At 44.5% G+C, this 21,132-nt stretch overlaps 2 protein-coding genes across 3 annotated transcripts in view; both read left to right on the top strand.

Annotated features, from left to right (window-relative positions):
• Positions 1–21,132, top strand: part of LOC146859519 (CD5 antigen-like) — a 1,224,668-nt gene that overhangs the window by 115,341 nt on the left and 1,088,195 nt on the right. The gene's annotated exons all lie outside the window — the stretch shown is intronic.
• The window catches only part of LOC146859523 (uncharacterized), a 70,549-nt gene continuing 52,043 nt past the window's right edge, over positions 2,627–21,132 (top strand). Inside the window, exon 1 of the mRNA XM_085650230.1 lies at positions 2,627–2,664. Within this exon, the coding sequence (XP_085506356.1) occupies positions 2,632–2,664 (33 nt within the window). The 5' untranslated portion in view covers positions 2,627–2,631. The remainder of the gene's footprint in view (positions 2,665–21,132) is intronic.

Raw genomic sequence — 21,132 nt, 5'->3', positions numbered from 1 at the left:
ACTGTCATCAATATATTCTGCAAATTATTGTCCTTGTACATATTCACCCAATCTATCCAAAAGATGAAAAGTACGCTTTCATAGCTGTCTGAGCAGTGTACAATTGATCTGCCCACAACCCTTAAGAGACTCATGCAGAGTTTTAATTCACTTATCTGCGTAAAAGCCTAATGTTGAGACTCCCTTCACTATCTGTACAGTATTGGCTCGCTCAACATTCAACCAAACCATCACCAGGATGAAAAGTACGTTTCCATAGCAATCTACGCAGTGTCCCAACGATGTGCCCACAACCCTTCTGAGGCTCGTGCATAGTCTTAATACACTGAACTGTGTAATGTTAAAGCAAATAGATAGTGTGATCTCCAAACTATCTATACAGTATTAGCTTCCACGACAAACAATATTTATTCTACCCGCTCCAAACAGGAAATGTCAACAAACCGGGTAGGAGACTGAAATAAGCTGGAATAAATGGAAGTAGACGAGGTGTAGCATATGAATGATGCTTTATTGTTCAGATGATAAGTCTCAAGGGGGGACCCCACCAGGAGCAGCTCACTTGCTGCTCAGCCCGTCCTCAACTGATTCTCCCACTCAGGCATTCCAACTCTGCATTCTAACCATGCACCAACATTCCACTCTGGCTGAGCAGCAAGACCAACAATACTAGTCTACTACATCACCTTCCCCCTTTTAACAGAAACAAAAGAATGTTGTAAGTACAGTACAATATGAGTCAACATAGGGGTAAAATTGCTAACAATGCATCTAAATGAAAAAGACATGCAATAATTCATAAAAGAAAATACATTGCATTAATTAAGAGCAAAACATAGCATGCCTCATACCTATTAACGGAGCAAATGAAAGATAGAATAGCAAATGGTAGAAAAAAGGTAGGAAAAATCAAGCATTCCATAAGAACATATGTTGAAGAGAAAAAATATATTAAGAAGGGTGAAAGCAGCACCCTGTTGAACTATAAAATAAGTCCAACGTGACAGAAAAGGGTGTGGAATCATGAACCAGAACCAAGAGTAGAAGTGAAAACCACACACTGCCACAAAATTAAATAAGCCGTAGATTCTACACACAGTGGATGAATAAATCCAGTAAGGTAAAGAAATAAGAAGTAGAAACACAGCAGGTGATATCTGCACGTACAAGTGAGTATCACGAAGCCAGTAGGCTTACAAAATGCATACCTGAAAGTGACCTATCCACGCAAAAGTGGATATCACCGTATACATGAATAAATGGCAACCCCTAAACATGCGAAGAAAGCACTGTGAGCGATACACAATAAAAAAATAGGTGAGAAATCCACGAACCGGTGGAAAACCACATAGCCTTCGGCTATTACAGTGTGTACCTTAATCAATGAAAATTATAACCAAGCAGTTCAATAAAATAACATACAGAAATAATTTATGTGACATTTCCACGTACAAGTGAAATGACACGGGCAATGTATGCGTACCATGAAAATCTTGTTACTGGCTGAATTTAGCAGGCTAGCTGTACTAAACAAATGAAAATTCCCATTGGGGAACTTGTAACAGATTAATTAGCTATGAAAAAGTGCATACTTCAATAATGAAAATTATTTCAGTGCGGATGAGTAAAATTCTATACCGTAATAACGTATGTGACGTATCCACGTACAAGCGAAACGACACGGGCAATGTATGCGTACCATGAAATTCTGTTACTGGCTGTAGGAGGCTAAATATAAACCTAAACTAATGAACATTCCCATCTGGAACTTGTAACAGATAAATCACCCAAGTGAAAATAAATTACACATTGTGAACCAACAAACTTTGTTGGTAATGCATACCTCAAATAATGAAACATTTTATTACGGACCGCAGGTTATTCACTCATATACCTAACTTAATAAAAATTCTCCTTCAGGAAACACGTAACAGATCAATATCTATACGAAACCCTAGTCCATGCGAAATGGAACATATACAGCAATTTTAAAATAAATAACCTCTATTCCTTTTTTTTTTTAAAATAAAATAAATATGTCACATGAATGAATGGTTGAATGAACTTTTTTAGATGGCCTGGGAGTTAATGATAATAACAACCCCACTACTAGAAAGAATAACATTTTTCCTTAGAGGATTAGCCGATGACCAGTACATCAATGTAATGATGAATATTAATTCATTACAGAAGTACGAATTAGGCGATCTTTTGAAGGGGTGAAACGTAGCTCCAGATTAAAAAAATAGTTGCTTGTAGAAAATAAGCGAGACTGACCACATTCTGGATTTAGCGCTGGGTAGCCCATGTGATTTATGAAATTGCTTCTCCTCCGTGCTGTGACACAACTAGATCATGTCGCCAAAAAGGCGTAACTCACCAGAGCATTCGAACAAGTAGTACTTTGAAAAACTAAAGTACAATGTCCTAGTGCTGCACTTTATTGTCCTCCAAAACGGAAAACAATCGTGGTTGGCAAAAACAGCACTACTGAGTGAACACTGGAAGAAAACGTAGCCAAAATGCAGAGCTCCGGTGAAAATACAACATGGCGGCACGCCTCTTGACGCTGCCCCGGGTGGCTCACGGTGTGACAGAGCACACAGACGTCCAGGAGCAGCTCCGAACATCATGGAAGAAGAAACGCCCCGCGAGGAGACACAGGTGAGCTCGAGCGCACGGAGCATAGCTCGTGGTAAATTTAAACTGAGGCGGCGGTTTAAAAGCCTTAGGGTGTTCCACAGCAATTAATAAAAATAACATAGCTGACTAAAGTACTCACGGACAACGCTGCCAAAACAACTTCAAAAGTGTCTAAACAGCATACGCAGACAAACTATTCACCCGGGAGGTTAACCACAGCCAACTAAATTAGGCAGTCTCACTCCTCAAATCGATCAAACAGTACTTGTAAAAAGAAGTACGGGGATACATTTTCAGGCGAATTAAAGTTCTTTTTAAATCCAGTAGGTGGCAGCATCCAACTATTCACTCCTGCCAGTGACAAATCAAATACAAAGTCCTCCGACCTGTCTAAACGCGGAGATTGTTCTCATGCCTGCCAGTTCACTCTGTACCAGTTGAACTCTCCTAGCGCTCCGGTTTTCGAAATGTGCTGAATTCTCCTCAGACAGCTCTCACTTGACCTTGGCTTGACGGAGGAGTGAATGACAACCCAGGAACTGGCAAACTGGCACACTGCAGGTGAGGGATGGTTGCAGGAAGAATCACGAGTCCTGACACATTTCAGCGGGTGACCGATGTTGGTCACTGGTGGGGCCCCCTGGTGTCAGGCTTTTAAGATTGTAGATTTCCGTTTCAAAATAGGTGCTTTACCTTAGATAATTTCAGTTTTCAGTTTCCGTCAGTTAAGGCAGCACAGGCAGGTTCTTCCGGATCGTCGCCAGATGAAATAAGCTGGAATAAATGGAAGTAGACGAGGTGTAGCATATGAATGATGCTTTATTGTTCAGATGATAAGTCTCAAGGGGGGACCCCACCAGGAGCAGCTCACTTGCTGCTCAGCCCGTCCTCAACTGATTCTCCCACTCACGCATTCAAACACTGCATTCTAACCATGCACCAACATTCCACTCTGGCTGAGCAGCAAGACCAACAATACTAGTCTACTACAGAGACAGAGCGGGATAGCCTATCTATACTGTATCGGCTATATGTAAAATAAGAAGGCAAAAGAGCCCCTACCTGTCCGTCGTTGCCCCGGACCAGCATCTGAGTCAGGGATGGAGGTAAGTAATCTATGAAACCAGACCTGTTTAAATACAGAGCGCCCTCTTCTCCACACGTGTTGAATATTAGTGCAGAGTGATCGTCTCTGGATGATCACATAACGAGAACTACAAAGTGACGTCACGGAAATGACGTTTGTAGTTCGGTCTGTTCCGAGTCATCTACATATCGAGACTCGGGGTGTATTTGAAGAAAGCGTCCATACAGAGGTGATCTTCTTCAATCGGCCATGTCACCGTCCAGAATATCTTCTCTATCTTAACCAAAGGACCGATTTATCTGACAATAGCGATGTTCAAGCGGTGATACCTCAGTCTCACTATATAAGACTATATAATTCAGTTCATGTATTGCTATGTGTCCCTTAAAGAAAGTAAGCAAAAAAAGGGGGGGGGGAGGGTGGTTAGGTGGGTGAGTACAACAACTGAGACCTTAATAAGAATAATGTTCACTCTCTGTATTCTCTATTTTACCCGGCCAAAACAAACCATCGGGCCACTCGCACAGTATCAACATCAAATCAGGATCTTATAACTCGACTGTATTATGAACACTCGAGTTGTAGACACATTTATTCTAATGGTGTATATACCTCCTGCATGTGATGTAAATGCATAGGTATTTATTCGGAAAATCCTGGATAGGTAAAAAACGAATCGACAAATATACTATACGTGTTAGTTAATGTGTCCCTTTCGCTCTCGTCTACATGCCCAAGGGGTAGAGATCGATACTGCTGGAACACAATGACAAATGCACCATGGACTACAAACTAGTCCATGGGATTTCGTCCTTCAAACCCCTTACATCACTCTGTAGTCGGAAAACCCACTTCTGTTCTTAAGTGAACAAATATTTTGAGATGTCACTAATATGCATGGGTATTACAGGTTTTTCAAGTACTGTCCATTTGAAATCCTCAGCCTGATGGTTGTTGTCAATAAAGTGTCTCATAAGTCTTGTTGCGGATTTCTTGCATCTAAAATATCTTTTGTGTTGCAGCATGCGAATCCTAACCTTACGAGTTGACTTTCCCACATATTTATGCCGACAAGGGCAAGTGATTAGGTAAATCAAATTGTCACTGTTACTTGGTTTGAACCCATGGTCTGTTGGTACCTATGTCTATGGATGTGGTATGTGTAGTTTGAGGACAAATATAGCAACTCCCACATGGGAAATGACCTGTTACTGCAGGAAGGTCCGATAGAGTACCCACAGCTTTCTGAGGTGTGGATTTGGGACGTGTGTGCACTAAAAGATCTCGTATATTCCCTGATCTCTTGAATGAAAATAGAGGAGGGGCGATCTTGTTCTCACAAAAATTCAGAATACGCCAATGTTTTCGGACTCTCTTTTGTATATCAGTAGCCATGGGGCTGAATGTACTGACAAACGTCATACGATCAAAGGCTGGTTCCTCAATAGCAGGTTCTAAAAGTGCTTGGCGATGATTATTTTTAGCCCGCTTCAATGATCGTTTGACAGGTTTGCGAGGATAGTGTCTAGAAACCAATTATTCGGTTAAGGCATCAGCATGCATTTTGAAGGTACTTACAGTGGAGCAATTCCTACGTACTCGTAGGAATTGCCTAAACGGCAAGTTATCCCTCAGTGCTTTAGGGTGTTGACTCTCATATTGTAACAAAGAATTACGTGACATCGGTTTACGATAAAGTTTGCTCTCTAGCCCTGTGCGTGTAATGAAAATGGACAGATCCAGAAAGGCTAGTCTCATTTTATCAATTTCAACAGTGAAGTTCAAATATTGGTTTCTGGTGTTAAGCCATTGATAAAAAAGCAATATGGAACCTCAATCTCCTCGTCACACGACCAGCACGTCATCAATATAACGTTTCCAGAGGTGAATTGACGAGAAGAACGGATTGGTAGGTGTTAAAATATATTGTTGCTCAAAAGAGTGTACATACATACAAACAGACTTGGCGCAAAGACACTGCCCATGCTGGTACCGGAGATTTGCAAAAAAATCCTATCTTCAAATCTGAAGAAATTCTCCTTCATGGACAACTTAGCAAGTGCCATGATAAAATGAACTGGGGTGATCGAATTCAATTCTGTTTCATCTAGAATAGAGGCAACTGTGTCCAATGTTTTGTCTTGAGGAAAGAAGTATACAATGCTTCGACATTAAAGGAGACTAAAAAGTCTCTCTCAGTGTCAAAATCAATAGTAGGTATCAGTCGTAGTACATCTTTCGTATCTTGGAGATACGTAGGCATCTTGCGTACAATCGGTCTGAGAAAAAGATATAGGTTCCAAAATGGATCCTTGGCCAGAAATGATAGGCCTACCTGGAGGAGGTCTTTGGGCTTTCTGCACTTTGAGTACGATATAGAAATATGGCATGATTGGATATTTAGTCTGAACAAATTGACATTCCCGAGTTGTTATCCAACCTTCCTGAAGGGCTTCATGCGCCATATCACTGATGGTTTTTCTCAGTTTTTCATTAGGGTCTTCTTTCAGTAACTGGTAGAAACGGCGGTCCTCTAGTTGTCGGAAGCATTCTGTTCTGTAATCCACTGTATCTAAAATAACAATTGCCCCGCCCTTATCCGATGGTTTGATTGTTACTAATGAATCTTGCGATAAAGTCCGGAGGGCTTGTTGCTCCACCAGAGGCAATTGTTGTATGTAGATTTGTGCATCTTGCAAAGTCTGAAATGTCCTCTTGGACCGCTTTCTCAAAGGTCAGAACTGTGTGGGTAGGAGGATTGAACACAGAACGTTTCTTGAGGCCAGTGTTTTTTTCAACTGGGTCAGCTCCACTCCATTCTTTGTCTTTGAAAAAATAATGTAATCTCAATTTCTGAAAAAACTGTGCTAACTCGTACTGTATCTGAAATGGATCCCCATCAAAAGTGGTTACAAAGCCCAAACCTCTATTCAGGACTGATTCTTCATCCTTAGTCAGAGTCTTGGTGCTCAAATTCACAATGAGGCTGGGTTTGGATTGTCCATCATTGCAGTAGTGTTCCTCAATATTTGACTCCGAGTTCCTGTGTGTGGTCCTGTTTCCAGGTTCCAATGTACCTGTGACCGTTGATTTCTTCTTCTGCCTCTTGATCTTTGTAGACCCGATCCTAAAAAAGATTGGTTGTTAAACTCAGGTTGAAACTCTTGAAAAAGTGTCATAGGTGGTTGAAATGGATGTGTAGGGTACCGCCACGGAGTCGGCGGCCACCATTGTTGAAATTGGGGCAGAGGATGTCCTCTATAGCCATTAAAACAATTGAACCTTCCTCGTCCTCTATATTGTTGTTTATGCGGCCCAGAGCCCTCTGGGTCACTGGCACTATCTTCAGTGCTAGATCCGGAATAAGTAGACCCATATCTCTTGCCATTATTCCTAAATTCTGGAGGAGAATTATTCTCATTCGTATAGGGGTAAATTGTCTCGTGTTTAAATTTAGCTAGGTCTTTCTTGAACTTCTCGATTTTCGTTTGTTTGTAAGATTGAATCTTTGAACTCTTTGTTATTTTTATTGGACTATTCTTGATTTTTCCTGAAGAGTGTCGCCTAATTGTTGTCTTGATTTGGGATTCTAACAGTTGTATTTCTATTAGGATAGAATCAGTGACTCTTTTGGCAGTATTAATGATCAGAATGAGCCAATCACGTGTACAGCGCCACGCTATAAGGGACCAATCTTTTAAAAATGCTTTATATTGCAAAAACAGGCGTGGGGCGTTAGTAACTATCAGGCCTGGAGGTGCACAATTGGCTCTCAAATATTCTGCCACGATTGCCCCATGCACTGATGATCGTGAATGTGATTTTTTAAGGATCAGTATTTTACCCCACTCATTTACCGCCCCTGCAGCTGAAATATTCGGTAGATCCAATATGCTAGGGGTATTGTCAAGAATAGATTGTAAAACTACATCGTCATAAGCTAAACCGCTGTATTCAGCCATCTTGATAGTAATATAGCAAACCAAGGGAAGGGAAACAAAAGAACAAGGTAAGTGTGATGTAATGCTACATCACTAATCCAATGACAAATTCAATTAATTTAGCATACCTTCACATCGTATAATGTATGCAAATGGCGTCTTCTTCTGCACGTCTGCTTTCGTGATTTTTTCAAACCCGATTTCAAACGGTACCTAAGAGAGAACAACTCGCATTTAAAACCAGGTCTAAGCTATGTTATTCGTGTATCGCCATTAAATTATATAACAACTGAAGCATGTGCCCCTGGCCTTCCCTCAGTTAGGAGCCAGACTCTGGGGCGGTCGCGTTCTATCGCCACCACCCGGGGCAAGTTCCCGGTGTCCCCTGGCTTGCCTCTCATATGTGCTATCATCCGACCCTGCTCTGCAATCGGGGAATGTCTAATGTCTGGGTGGGAGGCTGTTCAAATCCTCATTCTACCCCATTTACGAGCTTCACCTGGGAGGCACGAGCCTGCCCAGTGACAACACGTCAGTTCACGACATGTTCTCCCACACTCACGAACATACACGAAATACTACGCGTGTTCAGGATGTGAATGTGGAAATAAACTATCCGAAACTTAAATCTGATTTGATATATATTGAGACACAGACAGATTATGGGGTATATCATCAACGGGTAGCGGTAAATATCGCGAATCACGCCTAGCGCAAATTTGATTATCGCCGACTATCGCTGGTTTACATCGCCGTGTTAGCGTCGTATTAACAACGCTCTGCCACAAGGCGATGTACGATAATCCTCATTAGCATGTGAAATCCAGCGATGATTTCACACGCTAATGAAAAGATTGATAATAGGGGAGTGTGGACATAACCAGACGATCCACCTCCCATAGAAAACATGGCTAAGTCAACTTTCAAGCAGGCGTAAGAATCCGGCAATAACCGCAGTTTGCCCGGACTTTTAAATCGCAACGCGGTTCCGGGGTCACCTTGTAAATACTGTGATGTCATGTTAGCGACATCTTTCATGTTGTTTCATGGCAGGAACGCCTACTTTGCATCTAATTAGCGATGTATATCGCTAAGATGCAAAGCGTCAGGGAAATGGCAGCTAACATGCGCTAATGCATGTCAGTGACGCCTTGATGATTGTGCGATAAATAAATTGCCGCTTTTTCGGCGTTATGTGCCGAAAAAGCGGTGTTATGTCCCCTATATCCTTTGCCAGTAAATTTGTTAAAATTGAGTTTAAAAGGAATAGAAGATATATAACAAATGTTTTTTTTTTTTTAAATAGCCAGCCACTACTCAAAACAGCATTTTCTATCTCGAGGCCACCAATAATAACTACATAAGCCAAGGGGCTTTTATGTTTTAATGCTAATTGGCAAAATATGAGAATTATTGGAACATAACTGACTCCTGAGATAGAATGCGAGTCCCATATACAATGATCCAATGTAATGCCGGCCGGTGCCACATCCAGTAAATCAATGCACATCGGGTACTCCCCACATCTGCTGTGTCCTTCCTATTGTACAGATCAATATTTAGATGCAGGTCTTAATTATAAAAAGCTGCAACCAAATTTATTAACGTGTATGTTGGAGATTCTCCTGTACATAAAGGCCTTCCTACAGCTAAGACCTTAATATTAAAACTTCACTTCACTCAAGGATTGTTTTGGTTAAAGATGTAAACCCGGGGTACTAACCCTATACATAGACCCGTATTTTGACCCAATTTTGTCAAAATATTTTAGTTTATTAATTTTAACCGATCCTCTTTAGAGTTTAATCCAGTCCTAATGGTGTCCAGGATGGATACATACCACTGCTCTCGGTTTTTTCGTTTGAGAGTGATGTCACCACCCCTTTTAATGCCTATCATTCGTTCGATGATGAACCACTTAACATCTGTGCATTTATGGCCGGGCTTCAAGAAATGCTCTACCAATGCGAAATTTCCTTTTTGAGTTCTTATAGCTGACTTATGTTCTGATATACGTATCCTCAATTTGCGCCCCGTCTCCCCTACATAGCCCAGATGACATGGGCAAATGAGGCGATAAACAATATTTTTGCTCTAGCAATTAATAAAATCCTTAGCCCATAAAGTATGTTTATTGTATATGGCATTTTTTCCTTCCAAACATTGATCACAGGTTAAGCACCCCCACATTTGTGGCTGCCAGTTGCTGTCTTGCTGCACTAGTTCCTCTGTAGTGTGAACAAGTTCCTTCCTTAATTTGTTGTTGAGTTTAAACGCAAAGATGAGACGATCTACTTTATTCTCTTCATTGTCATTCAAAATTTCCTAGTTAGAATTAATTAGGTTCTTTATCTTATTGCTTATACTTGAGAATTGACTCACAAAAACTATATTCTGCGTATTTTCTTTATTGTGTTTCTTTGTGTTGGAATTAATGATCATACTGACATGATCATAAAACCTGGCGCATTTGAAAGAATGGTTTATTAGTTTCTTGGGATAACCTCTATCTTTTAATTTCAATTTCAGATAGTCAGAATATTTATAAAAATCCATCAATGTGGAACAGTCCCTTCGAAGATGAAGGAACTGTCCGAAAGGTATATTATCCACGATGAGTTAATTTTCTTTCGCTGAGGCTAAAAGATCGATCACTTTGGTTCTCAGACTTAACAAACATCTCATAGGAACCTTACAGTAATGTTCTTCTATGTTAAGTAGGTTCAGAATCCTCTGTTCATAGTCTAGGGTGTCAAAAATGACAAACCCCCACCCTTGTCTGCAGGTTTGATAGTAATCTATACATCATTTTTAAGCGATATCATGGCTTCCCTGTGAGGTTTAGTTGTATTGTTATTAGTGGGTGGGGGGTTGTCCGAGATGTTATGTATTTTGGACTGAACTATTTGTTCAAAAATGTCAATGTTCTTGCTAAGCACACCAATATTAGGAGTAAAAGTAGAAGTTGGTCCTAAACCAGTAATGCTATTATCATTGGGACACTCTCTATTCTCAAAGAAACGTTTCAGTCTCATTTTTCGAAAGAATGATTTAAGATCTTTTTCTAACAAAAATGTATTAACGTAAGTTGTGAGTGTAAAGCTAAAACCTTTTGCCAAGACTTCTAATTCCATTTTGTTAAGAGTTCTTTTAGAAAGATTGATAATCTGGAATTTATTTAGCGCCAGTTTCTCTGGTTCCTGGTCTGGAGGAATTTTTCTTGAGGAGGATTGCTAACATTTTGTCCTCTTCTGTTGCTCCTGTTTGTTCTTATACTTCTCCTGGGGCATTGATCTAAAAAAGAGGAAGTGGAAGTACTTGCTCCATATTCTTGATTTTGGTGATTACCACCATGTTCAGGTCTAGTCGTGCCCTCATCTTCGCTGCTAGAGCCAGAGGTTTCTGAAAAGATAATACCTTGTCTGCCGCCTCTTGAGTAAATTGCTTTATGAAAAGGCGGTCTTTCCCAATTTTGTTCCCATTTTTGTTGATAAATATCTTTCCCTAAATAGGGGTAATTTTACTCTATGCTATATTTATCAACATCTTTCCTTAATTTTTTAGTTTTCTTATTTAGCAAATAGTCTTTATATCCATCTACTTCTACATTCAGCTCATCTAACTTTTTTTTAGCTTCTTCCAGGACTGTGTTATTTTTGATTTCTAATTCAAGACACTCTATTTCTTCCCTTTCTAAAATAATGACTTCCTGAGCAGTTTCAATAATAAGCAAAATCCAGTCCCTACTACATCTATTAGAGATCTGCGACCAGGTCTCTAGAAAGTTTCTGTTTTCAATAACAAGCCAGGTTAATTCCTGACTTGTAAACCGAGAGGAATCATGCCAGATTTAATATATTCAATAAGGAATTCCGCGTGCATTTCGGTGCTAATGAGCTTTTTCTTAAGGTTAAGGATTTTGCCCCATTTGTCGTTTTTTCCCAAAAGTATGCTTTCTTTATTACCATTTTTGGTACTCATATTTATAATTTTGTTAAATTGTTCTTCACTAAACCCAAACGTTTTGATTGAGTCCATGTTGTCAGTAGGTCAGATATAACTCTCAGACTGACAGAGGTATATATACCTTCATGGTAAGGTTTGGTCCTATAACCTTGCACAGCTATACGGAGAATGTAGGCTTTGGGAGGACATCCCAGATTCTTGGAGGGGCTCACTGCTGCAACCAAAATGCAAAAAAAGGGTCAAACACAGACTCCAGGAACTACTGGATGATAGCCCTGTTGGACATTGAGGGCAAGGCCTATGCAAGTACACTATTGCAGGAATTAGTTGAACCAGACTGGGTTCAGACCAGGGGGTTCTAATGTAGATAACATTACTATCCTGTCATACTTAGCCCAACAAGCGGTGGCTCACCGCTCCCTGCCACTCTTCGCCTGCTTCCTTGACTACTCAGCAGCCTTCGATGGGGTTGATCACAACATTCTCTGGAAGAAATTGGCACGCGGGAACATCAGCCCGTCATTATTACAAGCAATTAGATCGCTGTATTCTCAAACCTAGGTAAGGGTCAAACTTTCCAGTGATTCTGCCATGGAGAAAATTGCTACAGATCGGGGGCTAAAGCAGGGATGCGTCCTGGCACCGATGCTTTTTAATTTGTACACTGCAGATATGGGCCGAGCACTGCACAGAGCTACTTTAGCTACCGCTAAGATCGGCCATGCAAAGATCCAGCTGATGCAATATGCCGACGACCTTGTTCTTTTGGACCACACCAAAATAGGTCTTCAAAAAGCTCTTACCGTCCTCTCTGAATATAACGCCGAAAACAAGCTGGTCACTAGCCTAAGCAAGTCTACAATAGTTGTTTTTGGCCACTACCTGAAGAAAAAACTGGCGAAGTGGAGGTTGGGTCCCCTGATTTTGGACTGTGTACAAACCTATACCTACCTTGGAGCCTGGTTCAGCTAAAACAGGCTGTCCACAGTCCCACCTCCACAAACTGCGGCAGAAAGGAAAGATGGTCATCTACGCCCTCTGCAAAATATACGCCATCTTAGATAGTCCAACAACTATGGCCATTCAAAGGGGCTAAATTACTACCGTCCCTTAACTAGACGCAACAGGCATTTCCAGGGAGGTTAGCGCAGGACTTGGAACAAATACATTGCACAGCGTTTCTAAAAGATATTTTGTTTTCAAGCCTGTATTAGGAACATCTTAATTTGCCTGACATTTGATTTTAATCCAAAAAAATTGGAAGAGCTGGCTGCACTGACGAAATACTTCTATCTAACAACTGTGGCTCCGGAGAACACCATGAAGGCCATCATGAAATTCATTTTCCTACAACCAAGTAACCCTTGGTCTGCCTGCCTTGCTACAGCCAAATATCTTCTGCAACTTGTGACAGGGAACTGGGAGCCTAGCATAATCAACTATGCTACCATCAAAACAACAATAAAAATGCAACTACGCTTACGTTCTCGCAGTCTGGACACGGAATCCTTGGAGCCAGATATTTTAATGAAACTCAATGTCTCCCTCACATACTGCTTAGCCACAAGCTCCACCTCACGCAGCCTGTGGGGAGACAAGCTCTACATCGGAACTTCGCAGCCAGACTTTAGGCTCCCCCTAAAAGAATTATATCCAACAGGGAATGACCAGCTTGGCATTACAGAGTGTCACCTCTGCAATTACAAAAGAGAGTCCCTGGCTGTTGGAAACGGGTAGCGTGGTGCAGAGCGGGTGGGCCAAACTCTGGAGGAAATGTGCAAAGCATCCACGCAGTACACACAGGTGTCAAACAAGGCACACTACAAAAAGAGACACTACACCAGTTTAGGTAAAAATTACTTTTGCATTGTCAGAACACTGTATATTTGGTAATCTCTACACTGCGCCAACTGGTGCTCGGTTAGAATTTACAGGGGGAAATTATATAAAAGCAGGGCCAATCGGGTCCCTGCCGGAATCATTGCGACATAGAAGACAATGAAAATAAGTCCATCAGCCTCAAACCTGCAAGGAAATCATCATGGCATAACATTAAGCAATAGTCCGGAACACCTGCAATAAAAACATCATGGCATTTCCCTATGCATTACCAATATTAGTGACCCCTGAGCCTGAGGCAGAAATTAGGTTGGCAGTGCATCAACACATCAAACCCTGGCATCTAAAACTAGCGCTGCACAGAGCAAATCAATAGCGCTTCACATAGAGCCTTTTAACATAGCGCTGCACATAGCAAATTATTAGCGCTTCACCTTTGGCATTCTACCACAGCGCTGCACATAGCAAGGCAATAGCGCTTTAAAACAGTGCATTTAACATAGCGCTGCACATAGCAAGGCAATAGCGCTCAGAACAGGGCATATAAACATAGCGCTGCACGTAGCAATGCATTAGCGCTTTAAAACATAACCTTTAACATGGCGCTGCACATAGCAAGGCAATAGCGCTTTAAAACATGGCATTTAGGCATATTCACAGGTACATTGGCAGGAAGTCATTATGCCGACTCTCATTGTCGCAGTGCATGCATGGTAACGCCCACAGTCTTTGTCTCCGACGCTGTCGATGCGTTGCTGGTGCCACTGCCCAGTCACCAGGGGCCTCTACATTCACGAGTACCCCCACACGTGGTAAATGCGGTGAGCAATTAAAATTGGGACATTGGTGCGAGCCCCTCTCCGGGGCTAGGGAAGGAAGAAATATGCCCCAAAATATCGCCTGTGGGAGCCCTCACTCCGGGGAGGGGCTTCAAAACAATTAGGCTGGCTCGTTGCAGCTGCCCGCTGCCAAGTGGGGCAGCTGGGAAACACCCCCACCGTTACGGGCACTGCCGGGGTCACTGGGGAGGGTCCGACCGGGCAGGCACCGACACTGTGCCCCGCTGCCCCCACTCCTTCTCCCACAGTCCCCCACTGAGGCCCTCACTCACCGTCGATCCATCGGGGCAGGCTCCGTCGGCACGGCTCCACACGGGCTTCCCTAGGCTCACGTCATATGTCGCGCCTCCTCCGGCTTCACCCGGGCTCCCTCCTGGGACCCGGGACTTCGAGGCAGACTCCGCGGGGCTGCAGACGTCGGTGGGGACGGCTTCTCCGTCCTCTACCCGGGCAGCACTCACCGCACACTTCTGGCAGGGGACAGGCACCGAGGTGTGCCTCGACTGTCCCCTGCTCTTTCCGGACCTCGTCGGCCGGCCTCCCTCTCCACGACAGCCAGCACGGGGGGAACACGCGGGGCTCTCCTCTTCTTATGGGGAGCCCCCTCCGTCACCTGGGCGATGCGTCAGCGCGGGGTAGGCTCCCGCCTGGCTTCCTCTTGCGGGCGGGACTTCCCCCCGGGACACTCCGGCTAGCGCCAATCCCCGCGCGGCTTCCTTGACGTCACGGGGAAGCCCGCGCGGCGCTAATTCTTGGCGGGTGACACCGTGCGGGGTGGGCACCCGCTCTGGGCATAAAGACCGCAGGGTAGGCTCCCGCCGGTCCCAGACAGGAAACAGGCGGCAATACGCGGGGTGGGCACCCGCTATAAGTTTAAATATTCAAAGGCGGCACACACGCAGGGTGGGCTCCCGCTGGGCTCCTAATTAGGCTGGCACGCGGGGTAGCCTCATGTTACATCTTTCAGCGCCCAGCTCTCCCTGGCCACACGCTCCTCCCCTCCTTTGGGCCATGATGTATAGCGCTTTCTCGGCGCTAGGCAGTCCCACCAGCTAACACAGTCAATTCAAATATAGCGCTCACCAACTATATCACTCTCCTTCCACGGGCAGCTTGAATCTAGCGCTCTCTCTCCGCAGGCAGCTTGTAAATAGCGCTCTCTCTCTGCAGGGCCTGCAGTCCGGGTCCCACGAGGCGCTTGCTGGTTCCTGCCCCTTGGTTGAGGGTTTCTTGAGTGGGGGAAGTTGTGTTGGTGGCTGACGGTAGACTAACTAGTCTCTGCCAGTCGCCCCTGTGTTCTCCTCTCGCCGGGCCAGATCAGTGGGTTAGTTCAGGATCCCTCACTCACTTAAAAGGCAGCACCTAAGCCCTGTCACTTTCAGAGGCATAGGTCCCTGACTAAACCCTACCGCCTAAAACTCCTGCGTAGGCTTCTCCAGGTCTGCGTTGCCCCAACTATAGCTTTCCCTTGCCCTGGGAACAGTAGAGGGGGGGTAGGTAGGCTCAGGGCCCAGCACACAGGCCCATGTGGCGGTAACCCCTAGCATCAGGTCCCCTCTCTCTCAGGTCCACCCTCTGACTGAGCACATGGCAGCCCAGCTCCGCCATTTATACGCCCCTCACCCCACCTTCCAGACAGTGCCAGAAGCTTCTAGAAGCGTCTGGGGAGACTGGCTCTAACTGGCCTAGGGGGAGGGGTAGAGCACCCTGGGTGCCAGGCTTCCCTCCAAAAGCTGGGGTTGCTGGGAAATAATAACTAGACTGTTAACCCAGCTCCGTCAAACGGCGCAACCACACAGCTATGGCATCCATTTTAAGTTACATGTTTAAAATGGGGAAACTCAGTCTGCGTACTTTGTCACACAGCATTCAATCTTTGCATTTATTTATCATGCGATTTCCCAGAAAAGCGAAAAATTTCGGGGAAAAAGGGCCAAGTCCAACACTGGCACACATCTTACTTTGCATCCCTGCCCTGCGGCTAGTTCATAGAATCTATCTCAGACCCATTCTTCTCCAACAGGGCACCCGCACAGCAAAGGAGGCTTTCCAACAGCTTTACACTCTGTATATTGTGAAGCACATGGCTAACTTTGGGAAATGTGTTTACTATACCAGCACAACATTGAAGGACATGTCTCCACAGGCTGAGTGCGGCAAACAGCCTGGCAGCCCCGAACATGTCAGGGTCACCGTCCCGGAGGTCCGGCCATCACTGAACAACTGACTCCCATCTGGGCTCTTTTAGTTTTGAAATCCCGTCCCTATGTCGCAGGTTTAAAATAAAATAAGCACACAAAAAACACAAACAAAAGAAAAACTGATTTTAAGAATGTCCTGCACATGTATTTTATTTTTTCGATTTTTAAATGTTTTTTAACGTTGTAATTTGTAATGGTTTTAAGTAACAACATATGAGAAGTTGGGCTGGTATATGCTGGTCACTTGTTAAAGTGGCCACCTTGCACCAGTACAATTCGACTCTTATGGTAGATAGGTTTAAGACAACCGTTTAAAGAAAGCTATCCTAGTGGTAGCTGTGGAGAGCAGCCTTCAGGATAAGTCTTTAGAGGAATGTAAAGCAGTTTGTTTTACCTTATAATCTCTTGAATTACTAAATGAAAGGACACCACACAGGTATATATATAAAATATATATGTATTTATTACTAGACACACTCTACTAATCTCTTTATGAGATTAGAAGTCAAGGACATATGCACAAATCAACATTTCACAACAAGTTAAGCACAAATATGGCTGGGGCCCTAGGGGCGTACCAGACCACATACTAAAAAAGCGATTTAGGAATATCGACTTGAGAGGGGACAAGGCCTAGGGCCTGTAGAAGCACTGGGGCCTCACTAATCCACCCAAGGCAGGTAAGTAAAGGACCCACGGGAGACGCATGCAGTGTGAGAACACAGCCGCGGATCCCAATAGACTTCAATGGAGCAAGTCGCAGTTGGAATTTTAAAGTTTTAGGATACTTCGGCAGAGTCTACAAGCAAGTCACTTACAGGGTAAGTAGTTCTAGAGCCAACACCCACAGGAGCACCGTAGTGCTAGAGTTACATCACCCAGGGAAGCGGCGTCGTTTTCAATGGGAGCCAAAGAAGACTTGCTGCTTGTGAAGACAGGAGAAGTGTCCGGTGGAATCCAAGGCTCGATTCAGAAGAAAGAAGACCTGAAAGCAGAGGAGACAGTGTTCAAAGTCACTTGTCAGTGACCCGGGGCCAGGAAGCTGGATGTCCACAGTAGTCGGGTGATTTGAGGTGATCACGGGTGTCTTGACTCTTCAGCCACGAGGTCCAGGAGGTGTTGACGATGACCAGGAGCTGGATTTGGCATGTCCCACAAAGTCTGCAGCTTACTGAGGTGTCGGCAACTGGATTGGAGCCAACAAGCCTTGGCAACAGCAAGACTTGTGGAAAGTGAAGAAAGTCAGCGGTGCAGACCAGCAAGGTCTGAGGGACTCACCCAGCGAGGGTAAGTCAGGGCAGGCCTGGGGCAACCAGGAGAGCCCTTTGGTTCTGTAGAAAAGTCTTCTGGGGACCCACAAGCCAACCGGCAAGGGATCGCAAAGATGCCTCAGGAGGAATCACTCACCAATAGCCCACGGTCACTCGGGACGTGGTAGGCCTCTGATCTTTGAAGGAAATACTGCTGGTGGCTTGGACCACACATGGTCTAAAGCACAAGTTCATAGAATGTCATGAAGGGGTTGCACTCGACAATAGTGCACGGTAACCGGGTATTGCTGTTCCTCGTCACTCGTGGGGTCCACTTGCCTCAGCTTCGCTGGGGACTCACGATGGCATTGGAGAAGTCAGGAAATCCACTTTTGGGGCTGCAGGAACTTGGGACTCTGGCGGGAGCAGGAAAGTTTGTGACTGTTGATGCAAAGTTTTGGTGCCTGCCAAGCAGGTGAGTCACTCCAAGGGAGATTCTTCCGTCTTCCAGAGGTAGTGGAACATTGAAGACCCAGGATTCTTCTTCAGAGCGTCGTCCAGGGATATCTAGTTTGCAATGGCAATGGTTCCCTAACTTATACTACAAGGAAGGGAGGGACTAGCTCTATGACCACTCCTATGGGAGGGTCAGGGGAGTGGGTGGCTACACCCATTTCCCTTTGTCCAGTTTCACGCCAGAGCAGGGGCTGGTAGCCCCTGAACCGGTTTGGCATATTCACAAAGGAGCCCACTGCTCCCCCAATGCAGGACTTCAAAGCACTCTAGGAGTGCACCCACCCAGCCCCAATACACTAAACCCTGTCTGGGAGGTGGTCACACCTCCCTGTGACAGGATGCCTATTGTTGGGCCTCCTACACTGCGAGATTCGGTCAGCAGCAAGAGGGCAGCCCGGTGTCTGTGCTGATGGCATCCATTTTGTGATGCCAGGGCTCTTCGGGATTCTACTGTGTTTCCACAGTGGGTATATGTCTATCTCTCTAGAAGGGTGGGATCATACTCACACACCAGTTACTGGTGTGGGGGTATGATTCCAAAGTGTTTGACACCAAACACGACATGTTTTGATGCAGCCATCCCAAAGCTAGCATTTACCTCTAGGTTATAATGCACCCCTCACATGGAAACCAAGCACCCTGCCCTCAGGATTGTTAGGGCCTGCCTTAGGGGTGAATGATAGCTTTCTATGTGTTTGTAAGGTGAGATATAGGGAACCTATACCTCAGTGAGGAGTGCTAACACCACCTCACCCAGGCTGCAGTAGCAGGCCTGTGGTTTCAGATTTAGTCTGCTTCCCAGGGGTGGCATAATACATGCTTCAGCCCCTGGTAGGCCTGTGAAGTACCTATGCCCTTGGTACCTAAGGTACCATATACTAGGGGCTCATACGGTACCACAGTATCCAATCACTAGTGCATCTAATATGCACTCCAAGTTGTTTAGAGAGAACAGAGAGACTGGGGCCCTGATTAGCAGGGACCCAGCCAGACTATAGCCAGAAACCAGTGTTAACATCAGAAAAAAAGTGGGGGCAACATAAGTGCAGATCCTACTCTCCTGCACCACACAAATAAAATAATTCATTAATTACTAAGTCTCGTGCTTATTCTTCTGGGATGATAGGTTCTCTTTTTGTAAACGTTATTTTCATTTTCATATTGAGAACCATAGAAATCATAAGATAGAGAATACAGGTTCTACTGAGCAATGGCATCAGAGAAGATGAACTATATTAGAAACAAGACCAAGGATAGGAAGGGAGGGGGCCGATGGTGGACCCCTGCTGTGATAGCTACTCTGGAACACAAAATAGAACTGAAGGGAGAGGGAAGGTGATGGCCAAGGCCTTGGTAGAAAGGGGGGAAGGTATGACCTCAGCAGTGCATATGCAGTGAAAGATAGATAAGGGGCCACCACCAAACCACAGGTGGAGACAAAAAAGAGAGAAGGGGGTACTGGAAGGAGGGAAGTAGGGGAAGTGTGGGTAAAGGAGGGTGTGAACTGCCAGAGGCAGCTTAACGATATATCGGACCCCGGGCGGCTGCCCGTGCTTCACGGTGCCGCCAGTTTAGGCACTCAGTACAAGACTATCACCCTGCCTAGAAGAGCCGGTACAAGCCTCGGATTCCTTTGTTTTATGCGCGAGTAGCGCGTACCTTTTGTGTTTCCACATTTCGGATCATAGAGCCGGTGCGAGGCTCGGATACTACTCACCAGCACGAGAAGTGCTTCTCTTTTCCTTTTATTTCCAGCCCGGAACACAGAGCCGTTGAGAGGCTCGGATCCCCTGCACATGCGCGAAGAGCGCTCACTTTACTTTGACTATTCATAGGAGGAGCCTCGGGAAGACTCGGACTCCTAGTAAACCTAGTCCCGTTTTATGGACAAACTTTGTTCCCTTGCGCATCTCCCTACTGTTTTGGCAAACATCAGACTCCTGGATTGTGTCAACAAACACTGCTGCTGCTCCCTGGTGGTTCCAGATGTGGAGATAAGTAGCGCAACCCCCTTGTTGGTTCCTGATATCAGTGGTTATCCTTCCAGGCCCCAAAGATTCACGAATGCTTGTTGCAAATACATTGAGTAAGTGTAACCCTTTTTATTAATCATTTCATATCACTGTGGAAGCAGAGAGAGGGTCCTCACTAACACAGGGAGATTGGGAGTATGATTGTGCCGATTCCCGAGTGCCATCCACAGTCCATAGCTGCCGCTGCCTGGTTATTTTGGTTATCTCTTTTTCCCTTTCCCCCCTTCTGCGGCATCAACTGTGGAGGACATATGTACTAATACTCGCAGGTGTGCCGCACAAAGGGGAAAGGGTTACTCAAGTCCCTCATCGCTCCTGCTGTACCAAGCTTGAGGTTAGTTCCTACTCTCTGTTGTGTTTCAGTATAAATATTACTAGACTAGAGAGGGTGTTGTTGCTTTTGCGTGCATTTCTTCCTGAACCTATGCCTGAGAGGATCTGCGCTGAATAAAGAGGACGGCAACTCGGGAGACTTTTCTGAGAGATCGGTCCTGACCTAAATATGACATTTAGCTAGAATAGGTAAATATGAGAATAACATAATAATGATTTTGCTATTGATTGATTTCCATTTGAACTAATTTTAGATAAATAATCCATTGCTTGAATACGTTGTTGGTGGTTATTTCTTTGTCATTTATTGAGTTTCAAATGCACTTTTATTGATTAATAACAAGACTTAAGACAAGATCATTTGGTCACATTGGCCTCAGTTTAGATGCAGATCATTTAGGATTTCTCTCTTGTATATTCATCGTGGATAGAGTAATAGAGTGGTTGTCGGAGTGATGGGCCCTGGCGTATGATGAGTGTATGT

This window comes from Triturus cristatus, chromosome 3_2 (assembly GCF_964204655.1).
Source record: "Triturus cristatus chromosome 3_2, aTriCri1.1, whole genome shotgun sequence".
NCBI lineage: Eukaryota > Metazoa > Chordata > Amphibia > Caudata > Salamandridae > Triturus > Triturus cristatus.
Note: the sequence above shows the minus strand (reverse complement) of the source record. Positions and strands in the feature narration are given on the sequence as shown.